General features: G+C 36.2%; 1 protein-coding gene across 1 annotated transcript; it reads right to left on the bottom strand.

The window, feature by feature from the left end:
• Positions 1 to 3,396: 3,396 nt before the first annotated feature.
• Positions 3,397 to 10,975, bottom strand: uckl1a (uridine-cytidine kinase 1-like 1a; the record flags this gene model as incomplete). The annotated part of the gene is made up of 15 exons (XM_079382173.1): positions 3,397 to 3,892; positions 4,160 to 4,316; positions 4,486 to 4,593; positions 4,926 to 5,048; positions 5,176 to 5,238; positions 6,006 to 6,099; positions 6,321 to 6,419; positions 6,716 to 6,732; positions 7,105 to 7,166; positions 7,252 to 7,441; positions 7,743 to 7,814; positions 7,965 to 8,135; positions 8,766 to 8,872; positions 9,020 to 9,204; positions 10,875 to 10,975. The coding sequence occupies 15 exons, from the start codon at positions 10,973 to 10,975 to the stop codon at positions 3,798 to 3,800; spliced, it is 1,644 nt and encodes a 547-aa protein (XP_079238299.1). The 3' UTR covers positions 3,397 to 3,797.
• Between the last annotated feature and the right edge of the window lie 1,960 nt (positions 10,976 to 12,935).

A 12,935-nucleotide genomic window follows, 5' to 3' on the forward strand; every position in this document is an offset into this window, starting at 1 on the left:
TACATATGAATTTGTATGATGTGATCTGTACAAAAAAGTACACTTTTGACCAACCCAACCTCTAAACCTAATTATCAAGTACATGTAAGCAGATTGTATGAAAATTTAAGAATGAGATTGTAAGAATTCCTATGAATTACAGTTTGAAATACTTAGGAATTGCCTTGAGATTGTGGTGGACACTTACAGGACCTTTTTTCTTTTTTGGTAAACACACTTGTAGTGCTAACTATAGTTCTATCATGACAACTCTTGGAGGGTTTGGCATGGTAATGACAATGTTAATGTTTTTGGTCTTGGTGGAATAGATCTGAAACGCTGCTGCAGCAGAGCAAGTACCGAGACTTGCTACTGACAATACATCCACAACATGCTGCTGTGAGCATGTAAGAAATACTGCTGCTGCTCATAGAAAATGTATGAAATAACCCCCATATATAGCATACATAATTTACCCCATAACAGATCTATACAGGTGGAGCTGGGGAAGGTGGAGGGTTTCTTAAGGGTTTTCTTAATTGCTACAGCAAGCGCTAGCAAAGTATTTGAATGTTGAGCAGCAAGCTCATTGGCTGCTGATACAAAAAGAACCAATCAGCTGCACCATGTGATAATGTCATTATATCAGATTGAGCTAGATCTATCGGACTACGCCATCTAGAGTTTCATGACATAACTTTGGATTTATATGATAATTGTGCGTCCACACTGGTTGTCAGAGTAACAACACAAAAACCATGCACAAGATTTCAGTAATGGATGTTTCTCTAAGGCTTTTTCATGAGTGCAGTACCCACATCTGAACATAACTGTCACAGACAACAGCTTTAAAAATCAGAAAGGGTGGAATATGCCATATTTATTTTCAAGTACCACAGCTAAGTGAGTGCTATGAACCTGCAAAGGTGACGACTGTGATTTTTTAGGAAAAAACATGAAATATGATTTGATCACTGCAAGATGCATTTAAATTCTCATTTTAATCAGATTTTGTACTTGTTCAAAAAAAATTTAATGAACAAATCAGATTTGTTTACAGTAAATATTTATGTCTCTGGGGACAAATGAATGGCAAAAAAGGAACTAAACCTGAACTATTTAAAAAGAACAATGGATATTTACAGCAACAAAGACGTTCACAGACGTGAGATCTCACATAGGCAAGTCCTCTGACTTACTGACTTAGAAAAGAAACAGATGTGCGCCTGTGTTAGATTTGCATTTTGTGATGTCTGTAGGCATCAATGCAAAAGGTCCAGCAAATATTCCAGAGGACATTTCTCATTCTAAATCTGGATGTGATTAGGCTCTGATTAAACCGGCTTTGATTAGTTTATACACTCAGGTAGATGAGGGATTGCATTAGAGTTCTTTGTTTACCCTAATTAGCCATTGAAGCTGCAGTCACATCAGCCTTTCACTGTGGTACATGCTGTTCCTATGACAACTGCCTCACTGTCATGGTATGGTATTTAAGAATTCCCCTCCATTGAGACAAAATATCATCGCATTTCACAGTGAGATTACATTACAAACAGATGGAGGAGGTCATAGGTCATCTTTTTTTTTAATTATTTCATTCAAATCCTCTACCAGAACGTTATGAACTCGTGTTTGTAAAAGTATAACCTGCTTTTCTACCTCTCTTACTGTGTCCCTGTGTGTGTTTATGTGTGAGAGTGTCACAAGCTTGTATCTGACTTGCTCTGGAAAAAAAAAATAGGTCATCCTTAAAACAAAAAGGGTGCAGTCAACATAGCAACCGTCTGCTGTTTTTTTATTGGCTGACTTGTTTCCATAGTAACAGGTTAACCTTGAGGCTGCAGTCGCAGACCAGTTTGTTGTCTAGGCGAATCCAGCATGTATGAGGAGCTCTGCTAAGTCAAGATGTCACCCATGTTTCAGAGCACTGGTGAAAGGGTCTGCATGTTGTAACAACCTAGTGAGAGTGCAACTCAGTCTCTATAGGAGTCTACAATGTCAGCCTTGTACAGTGCCTGCAAAAAAGTATTCACATTATTAAATATTTTTTTGGGGAATAGTACATTAGTTTATTTCTCATACTATGTAACATGTATTGTTCTGCCATTTCAAAATGCGGATATTTTTTTTAAATATAAATATATATTTTTTTAAATATAAAATATATTTTTTAATGCAGTGTTTCCAAACTTTTTTGTCTTATGTACTCCCAGAGCCCCATCAATAAGAATCAAGTGCTGTTTGTCTTTAACATTAAACCATAAAAAAGGCATTGCAACTCATATTATGCCACATATTTACAAATATATCAGGGAAATATTTGTTGATGTGCTGTTGAATTAATAAAAAACAAGTCCGGTTTTTGTCCTTAAAGGGTTAGTTCACCCAAAAATGAAAATTTACACATCGATACACACCCTCAAGCCATCCTAGGTGTATATGACTTTCTTCTTTCAGAATAATCCGAGTTATATTAAAAAACGTCCTGGCTCTTTCAAGTTTTATAATGGCAGTGAATTGGTGATTTTTGTCAACAGTCCAAAAGTGCATCCATCCATAATAAAGCTTGCCTCACACAGCTCCGGGGGGGTGAATAAAGGCCTCCTGTAGCTAATATTTTTTGACGTACATGCAGCTGGTCAGATTCTGGCCTTCAAAAACATCTCTTCCATCAAGCCAAATAAGTCATACCTGTAAAATGTTCAATTAAGTAATTGATGATGTTTGGTTAATTTCAGCCAAACTTTCCAGGTTAATTCTTTGACAGCTGCCCTTTGTTTCCAGTTGCCTAATTTGGTAAAACTGTCTGATCTTAAAAAGGACTATTTTTTCTAACCTTCTATGGCTTTTTCCTTGTAACAACTTCTACCTATCTCACAATCACCAGAATTTTCCTGTACTTGGTCGTCCATTATTCCATTCAATAGAATTTTTTCAGTTCCTCTTAGTGAAGAGTCCTTCACCTTTACCCAGAGGTATCTAGTATATGTGCAATTATTTCTTCTCAGGATTTCTAAACCAAAACACCTCGAGTTCACTCTAATCATTGTTCTATTTAGCAATTAAGGTCATGGTTTGGTCAAGGTCTTCTTCTAATGTTTTGAGATTGTAGAAACATTTTAGCTCAATTGTCTCTAAACTCTTGAGTGAACAACAAAATTTCCCCAATTGCATTTTAGTTCCATAGTTGAGTTTTGAATGTCCTTACTGAACCTGCAAAATCACAGTGAGACAGGAGGAGTGAAGTACTGTCCCCTGGTGTTAATGCTGCAGCAGTACATGTGGGAAAAAACGTCCAAACTGCTCTATCTGAGCTCCCTCAAGAATGATCGAACAGAAACTTCTCTTAAAAGTGTAGAATTGATGTTCAATTGAGGGAAATAAACAATGTGTTTAAATGACTGAGGCATTATCAAGTCTTTTAAAAAATAGATTTTATGTTGAATGTGTAAAACCAATAAGCAGCCAAACGGGACCAGCCATCAATTCATTTGTATATTTATACAAATGTAAAAACTAATATTTAGAAATATATACAAATGTCTAGTTTGAACGTTTTAAACTATCGTGACCGTGTTTAAGGAACAAACAATACTCCAGAATAAAATAGCAAATGTAACGTATATGTTTACTGCTAAAACAGTTTACTGTTTTAGATCCTATCATGAACATATGATAATAAAATGAAGTGCTATAAAATACTGCACCTCATGAGTGTGCTAGCAAATCTATTTTTGTTCCTGGCTGGTTTTATGAAATTAGAGTAAGTGTTGATCCTCGCTATTCACAACTGCCTGAATCGCTTGAACAACGGGTCAAACCTCTGATGAGCAGCTATGTGCTTCTTGCTGTTCTTCATCACTCCATGATGAAGACCCATCTGTCCCAAAGTAACGGTCACCAAAGTCTCCTTCAATGACAGCAAATGCACACCCAAATTATTTCAGCACACAGTGTAGGGTTTGTTTGTTTCTTATATTTAGATATACTACCATTTAAAGATTTGGGGTCAGTAAGACATTTTGGTATTTGACAATAAGGTCCTATTAGTTAACAATAGTTCATGAATTTACTAAGAATTTTCAATAAATTACATAATAAATACAATAAATTGTATATAACAAAAATTACTGGCCACAAATTTTTGACAGGTAGATTATCTGTCAGGAAAACTCACCTATGCCTGGAATGACATGAAGGAGGTCATCTAGACTCTTGTCCACAGCAGTGGTGATGATTTTGACCCGAGGGAAGGCATAAGCTACTGAGTGAACACCCAACTCCGCCATCAGCAGAGACACCAACACAATCTTGTCTTCCTGGACATCGTGGTCCTGTATATAAATATACACAAACACACTCACATTCAACAAATGTATCATTTTCACAATGAAGAAGACGGTCAAATACACTTTGTGCAAAATTGTGTGGACTGTACAGCCATTCAGGGTTTGTACTGTTTGTTTGTACACTGTGGAATGAATGAGGTCGATAGCCACATACCAGCAACACCCTCACTGCCATCATGGCTGCCGCTCCTGTGGAAACGGTGCTGTCCATCAATATCACATGGTCCTCACTGATGTCTCTGGGCAGTCGCAGGTAGTGCAGCTAAATGGAAGGGGGAGTCTTAGTTGCCACGGAAACAAAGTGAAAAAGAGGGAACCACAGCCACCAAAAAGAATGAAACTGAGGAGTCAGGAGATCTCTGTTACCACGGAGACAGAGACCAACAGGCAAAACGGACATATAGGGTTTAAGAAGAGCTGAGAAAATAACCGATACATTTTTTTTTTTAATTAAATCTAGAAAGTTCCTAGAATTAATCAAACTGGGATTAATTAGTAAGATCTTTCTTACAGTAGCTAAGACAAGCAAGAAGGCTTCACTGCATTTTCAATCTGTTACTGATATTGTGTGCAGTGATTTGAGGCCTGTGTTACCTCTGGTTCTCTTGAATCTAGATTAGTCTGGATCAGAATCTTGCCAATACGGACGTCTTTGCACACGGCTCTCAGAGCAGGTTCCATGGTCTCCCCAGCCCGAAGAACGGACACACCTGTGATCTAGGTGACAGAAGGACAGGTGCTGCTTCAAAACCGATATGATTTCAATCAAATATTTGATGAGAAATATTCCTAATTGTGGAAATGAATGTTTAAATACTGAAAATGAACAGACACACAAATGTACCCCTTTCCCACTAAATCTGCGGCCCTCATACTCTTGGCCTTGTGGTGTCTGGATGAAACAGGCCTGTAAAAAGGACAGATATTTGTGTGATAATACATACAGTAAAGCTGTGAAGAAAATGTTTCACTCTGTATTCATTAAAAGGGATGACAAAAGTTCTTTAAAATATTTATATTAAGGCAGTAATACCTCACCATAAACCATTTATTAATAATATTTATTTTATAAAGTACTTTCAAAGTAACAGGGAAATTTAGTATGATTAATTATAAATAATGAAAAATAAATTTATTAAATGTGCCAAATGACTTGTATGCTGATTAATTAGCTGGCATTTAATGTAATTAATTCCATTAAATTTTATAATCATAGAAGTGTTATTCATTGCAATTAGTTTGATTAATTAAGAAATTGTAGTTGCATACTGTAGTGTGTGTAATTATTGCTATTCATTTGATTAATCAACAGGCATAATTAATTCAATTCAAATTTTTATTGATACATGTGATTATTAGAAATCAATTTGATTAATTAACTGCCATTTAATGTAATTAATTCAAATGACATTAATATATGCGTGGCTAATTGCTATTCATTTGATTAATTAACTGGCACATATACTTAACTCAATTAAAAATTGTATTGCTATATGTGTGATTATTAGCAATTAATTTGATTAGTAACTGACAGATCATGTAATTCATTCCATTAAAATTTTAATCAAGCCTATAGTTTAAATCTCAAATTCAGCTTTGATCGCACAACAATATCAAACTTTGGCAAAAGAGACACTGAGCGGCACACATGCACACACAAAAACACCTACACACCTTGGAGGGCAAGAAAGACAGCGCATGTTCAATAAGCAACCGCATCAGTCTCTTTGAGTAGAAGATGAACTCGTCACGGCTGGTGTCTTTGTTCCTAAAAACAAACAGAAAAATTGATGAGGAGTACATAAAGACGCAGAGAATAGGGTAAAGCAGGCCAGTGAGTCACTAGCCTGATTCACACATATGAGGAATTCTGAATGGCAGCCGGAACAGATGAATGGATTCCAAAACACATTTCAACAACAAGCATTAACATTTAAAAGCAGGATTTCTTTTGATGTGCTTCAGAGAACTGATTCATATGACACTCACCTGATGATGGTGTGGAGACCACGGACCTGTGGTGTGCTTTCCAACACACTGAGAGTCTGAGGAAGCGGCTGGGACTGATGGGCCGTGGCCAGGAGCGCCCTGTGTCAAAGAGAAAAAGACGATTCAAATACAAATGAAAGCTGCATGTACACCGGTCCATGACATTTCATGACAACACTGTCACTAAAGGATCCATGTGGGCAGTTTGCCTTAATTTGAAAACATAGTTATGGGTTATAGTGCTGTTTAAATGCACAAACATACAAAAAAATACCAATTATATATATGCATAGCTATATAATATTTCTCTATTTTAAAAAAGTTCATTTTTTTACAGACTGTAAATTTGTGTTTATGTATGAAGGTGCATGTGAGAAAGAGGAAAACTTCTCTACCTGACACTAATCTCACGCTGCCGAGAGAATGCATGCAATAGAACAGATGAAAGATCAGTGAAAAACAGTGAAAGAGAAAGAATGAGGCTGAGAGTGTGAGACAAGTCATCTGTCTCTAGACTAAGTATTACTAGGACAATTGTTTACCTAATTTTCCCTAAATTCACAGGCAGAGGGCGCCGTTTCTGTTTGTTTTGTGTGGAAATGTGAAGAAAGCTGAATCTGAAGAAGAATCTTTAAATCTATTCAACATGCCGCACAGAGTTTGGCATATTTTATAAATTGTATTTGACTGGAATACTTGTTTTGTAATATTTTATCTATTGTATAGGGCAGACTACCAATGTGACCACAAAAAATAGGCGAATGACTTCTCCTTTTTCACTCACCTCTTCTAGCTGGCTGTGAACATGCTGAACGATCAGGTCAATGGCCACCATGTTACCTCCACCTGTGTGTGAAGGAGAGAAATAAATAATGGTAACATCTGCAAACTGCAATTATTCACTGCACCAATGCATGCATGTTGAACTCACCACGTGGCACTACAATGTCTGCAAGTCTCATGGTGGGTTCGATGTACTGCTCAAAGGCTGGTTTTACAAATTTATTATATTGTTTAATGACCCCCTCAATGTCTCGGCCTCTCTCTGTGATGTCCCTCCTCAGCCGCCGTACCAGCCGGATATCTGAATCTGTATCTACAAAAATCTTCATGTCCATCAGCTGGTAAAAGAAAAAAAAGAATCAATATACACTAAATAGAAAAACTGTACATTTTAAATGCATTGATTTGGTCAACTTCTAAGAGCACATTAGCATATAGATCCTATTCCTATTCTATTCGATATGGGCTAAAAGCCACAAAAGTCAAACTTTGATTTCATGCAATGTTATTAAGATGGATCTGTGATAATGGTCCTTCCACATCTCCCTTACTTCATCACCAAAATATTTTTATCACTTTCTTTGCTTTGAATTTTTATCTATTTACTAAACATTCAGAAACCGAAACATTTCATCATACCTGCAAGAGCTCTTTGTCTGCAAAGGACAAGATGCCTTCAAAGATAATGACGCTGGCACCATAAACATTTTTCTGAAAGAGTATGAAATGAAAACGCAAAGACCATCAAACAAACTGAAATCTTTTCCAAGCCATCACCATTATAAATTATGACTGTATCAGTGGTATATATTTTTAATATACTTCTGGAAAATATGTAAAACATCTGCCACACACACTCACCAAGTCTTTCTGGCGTCCATGTGTAGTGAAGTCATAGACTGGGATTTTTACATTTTTTCCCTGTTTAAGTTTCCGCAGCGTGGTCACAAGCAGCTCAAAGTCGAAAGCTCCAGGATGGTCAAAGTTATAGTCGTTATGGGCAGCCAGAGCTTGTTCCTCTGAAGACAGAACCTGCAGATGGTAACATAAAGGTTGCATGTTTAATCACTGGTGGGGGCGACACAGACACTGGAAAGATCAAAATCCTGCCCTACCACCATATGTGCTTTAACAGCAATGCAAGGGATGTTATTATATTCTGATCACAGAAACCATGGCATCTGGGGCCTGTTGTTAATATATTAGTATTAGCAAAAACATGTTAAGAGGTACAAAATTTTTTAAAAGTCATAGTTTGTCTAAATATGAAATGTTGTTATTTTTCTGAGGAACACAAAAGTGAAATAAAACATACAGCATGACCAGTTAAGTCTGAATCCTGAATGAATGAGTATTAGGTTCTTTGTGGTGACTCAAAACCATACCGTATACAGCTAAGGCAGTCCAATTCCTAACAAACTTAAGATCCAGTTCTTTTTAGTAGATCAGCACAAATACAGAAGCGTAGTTTCTGACTGGTTCTTCAAAGGAACAACAACCTATAATATTAGTTAAAGATACATATTATGAGTATTATCAAAAATACAAAGACTTTCAGAAGCACTTGACTTAACAGGTTAACCTCACATGGTAGAGCAATCACTCATTCAGATCTCACACACCATACAAACACTCAACTTCTCATAAGCACAAAGATCTTACCTTATAGAATGAGTCCATAGACAGCAAAACCACCCAAGGAACATTCAAAGCTTCAATGATTTTATTGGCTACAGTAGTTTTTCCAGAGGCACTGCCACCACACAGACCTGTAATAATATGATTCAATTTAATCATTCAGGTTTAGTATTTAAACTCAAATCTACAATAGGGAACAAACTGAGCCAGTATTGAAAGTATCTTATTTGAATTATTTTTTTTCAGTATGAATTCAGTAGGTTTCCATCTACTCGTACCAATAACAAAGGCCTCTTTAAACTGGGCTCCATGTTCATTGTACCAGGGCGGTCTGCCGGCTGTGTAGATGGTGCGTGTGCCGGTGCGGAGCAGTGGAGGTTCTGTTTTACCCAGAGTGCTGCTTTTCCTGCGAGAGGTGCTGACCGCAGGGAGGAGTCTGTCCAGAGAGTCTTCACCACTTCCACTGGGGGGAAAAAAAGAGAATTGTTTTAATCTTGTTTTGGTCATTTTTAGTAATCTTGGTTCTTCTTAATATTTCAATACATTTTTAAAATCAAATGTTGTATCTGTTAATATTGTTTATTGGACCTGAGCTAAATGTATTACTCATGGTTTAATTAATGCCGTTAGTTAACATTAACTAACGGTACCTTAATGTAAAGTGTTACCAAGACATTTGAAGGTTGATTTTCCCAAAAAGTTTGAACACTGTTTCTCTGTGTTTCTATCAAAACAGCTTTCTGTCTGACCAGCCCAACATAGCAACAGCAGTTCAGCCAATGAGATGCATTTGGGGTGGGGCAATCTGTAAGTCCAACCAATCGAATACAGGTGGAGTGATTGGGAAACCTTATTGATAACAGTTATTATTGCTATTCTTTTTGGTATCACTAGTGCTACTTAAATTACACACTTGACTTTTTTCCATAACGTTTCATGCAAAACAAATACTTACCAAAACAAACAAACAAACAAACAAACAAAAAATCAGCAACAAAGCATGTACCACAGAACTAAATAAGTTGTTTTTAACAAAATCCAAAGTGCAAAAAACAAAGTATTACTTTAGTGTTCTTTTTGCCTAGTTTATTATAATTATGAAGATATATTTTATAACTTGTTTGATGTTTATAGGATATAAATGCCAAATGCAATTGTAAATCCCTTACAAAATGAACTGGCAGCGAGTAGCATGTAGGTGACATTGAAATGCTTAACACAAAGTAAAACTATTAAAAAAAAATTGGTAACACTTTACCTAAAGCCTTTACGTATAATGCATTATAAAGGGTTATTAAAGGGTATAATGCATTATAATTATTCACAATATGCGTTGTATATTATATCTTGTTGTAAATAATTTAAACCAAATTTAAAATGAAGTGTAACAATGAATTTATAAGTGTTATAATGTATTAACTGTGGTTACAATTATTCATGAGATTGTACAATGCATTATAAGGTGCATTACAAGGCATAATTAATGCATTAAAACTACTTTAAGTAGACAAAACAAATGACTAAAACTCTAAAAATTAATACAAATGTAGAAACACTATAATAGTACATACAGCAAATATTACTAAAATAGCAATGGCAGGCATGTGTGAATTAATTTTGTAACTATTTTCTTGTACATGATCAACTGAAACGAACGAGCTTTCAATCATAAAAATCCAACTGAAATAATTTATCAGGTTTAAAACAGCAGCCAAGAGATCTTTCCACCTGCATCGCGTCAGTGTCATACACAACCTGTCTCTCACTCTTTGTATCCCCATGAGTGAGAGACTAAATCAGGCCAGTCACAGCACATTCAAAACAGCTCCACAACACAGAGCAAAAGAGAAAGGTGCTGCTAATATTATGCTAATGCAATACCCAAAAGACATAATGTCTTAAAAATGTATAGGGCCCTGAAATCAAAAAGCAGACTCAAAATCTAGACTATAAACCCGATAAACACATTTAAGTGAAAAGGTTAGAGGAAACAGCAGCTGCAGCACTTTAAGCCATTTTAATGATTTACTCTTTAATTGCATATGTCACTCTGTTCAGATTATACTCAAACGAGTGGATAAAATGGCATTTAATTAACCTTTTAATTACTAAACAATGCATTTAATAACTTACCCTCCATCTGTACGGAGTGCCCAGCAGCCTGATATTCTGGCCCCTGTGTATCCGGGCAGCGTGCTCATATCAGCTAAAACAGTCTGACGGCTGTCTTCCATATGCGCAATAAAGGTCACATTCTCATCGAAGCTCAAACGGCCCAACACAGATAAACCAGATAATAATCACAGCTGAAGCACTGGGAAAAACACACGCATTCCCTACTCTGGGATCTGCCTTTGTTTTATCAGAGTAACCCTTGAAGTTTGAACGTTAGCTGACCACTGACTAATGTATTTGAGAAACCTTTTAATAAATAGAAAAACGGCTTTTCGTTGTGTCTGGAAACTGACTCGCAGTGTGTAGGCTTGATTGAATAAGAGGATCAGCTCTACAGGTGACATGCATGGAAAGTATTAATAGAACCAAGAGACAGAGAGAGCCTAAAGGAAAGCTTAACTACTCAGAGTTCTCAGTGTTAGTTTTGTATCAGATATTTCTTTAAAAATTCCTCAGTTGAAAATAGAAACCAAAATAGAACCAAAACCTAATGGATAGCAATAATCTTATTTCTTATTTGAAATCATATTTCGCTACAGTGAGAGACGTTTTTTTCATGAATTCTTGAGGAGACAAATGAGATTGCAGACTTATTTTACTCGGAAAAAAAAATATACAAAACAGCTTTTTATATGCCATGCTATACTGGGGATCACAAAATCTCGGCTTCATGAGGGAACTACATAATAATGTAAAATACATTTTCAAATAAAAAAATCAAAATAAAACATTTAGTAAAAATGATAAAACATTTAATTTTAATTACATGCCATGTGACCATTAATTTACAACAGAGCAATGTGCTGTTAAATTATTGCAATGCAAATGTGTTGTCAAATTATTGAAATGGAGAACTTAAAATCTCACAGCATGCTTCAAGTAAATATTTTACATCAAAGCTTGTAGTGTGTTAAATACTAAAAGTTGTATTCTTATTCTGAGCTGGCCACCCCACCTACACTCTAAGACTTCTGTAAAAGTAAAATATACCTATAATAATGTAGGCTATACATTTTACAAATAGAATGTGTGTGTTAAATTAAAATGTCATACCACCTGGTAATAAAGAATAATTATACACCATAATATTTTTAATGCGCGAGTCTATTGCATCTACATCTCAAAGGTCGAATCCCGGTTGGGGATCAGTTAGGGTGTGATCTCTCCATGGTGCACTAATGGGAACACATGTCGTGTCAGGTGGGAGACCTCAGTCTATAGTTCATTATAATAATAACGCGTCATTAGCGCGCAGCAGCCGCCTGCTGAATCTGGGGCATGAGGGAAGGAAGGGGGTTAACTAACGCAATGCTGATTTATGGTCTTATGATGATTTATTTTCTTTCATCATCAGAACGTTGAAACGTTGTATTGCACAGTATGAATAACCGTTCCATACCATGCCAAAAAATAATTAATTGGCTCGATGTGGGTCAGCAGATATAGCAACGTCAGGGAGAGGTGTACCAGCGTAAAAACGCATTGACACTTTCCCTATCATTTATCTCTATATATTTGTAGAGTAAAGGGTGGATCGCAGACAGCTGTATTGTGATACCTGTTCGATCGGCTTGAGTTTTGCCTCCTGCACTCATCTCTCACACAACTCTCCACTCAGATCCCACTCGCCATGAAGCTGGACTGGACAGTCAGCTGTTAAAACCTCGCGAAAAGTATTGTGGGAAATGTAGTTTGTCATTCTTACAATTCAGTGCCTTATCATTTATCGTTTTGATTTTTCACTGAATAAAAAAGGCTTAAATGTGTGTTTTAAGCGGCTCGTTGAAAATAATATGTTTTATTGTTAGCCTCAAATTGTACCTGTATGTCATCACATAGTAGGTCAACCTGAAAGGCTAATTCACAACTAGTTCCCTCAGGAAACCCTTCTAGATTTAGTCATTTAGTAATTAATGTGTTCAACATTACTCGAAGCTGACTGATTCGTCAGTCAAGGGAACGTCTCCAAAATTGTTGTAGTCCAAGTTTCACAAGTTTAGAAGCTTGTTTTATAAATAA

The sequence above is a fragment of the Barbus barbus genome (assembly GCF_936440315.1).
Source record: "Barbus barbus genome assembly, chromosome: 28".
NCBI classification, from domain to species: Eukaryota; Metazoa; Chordata; class Actinopteri; order Cypriniformes; family Cyprinidae; genus Barbus; species Barbus barbus.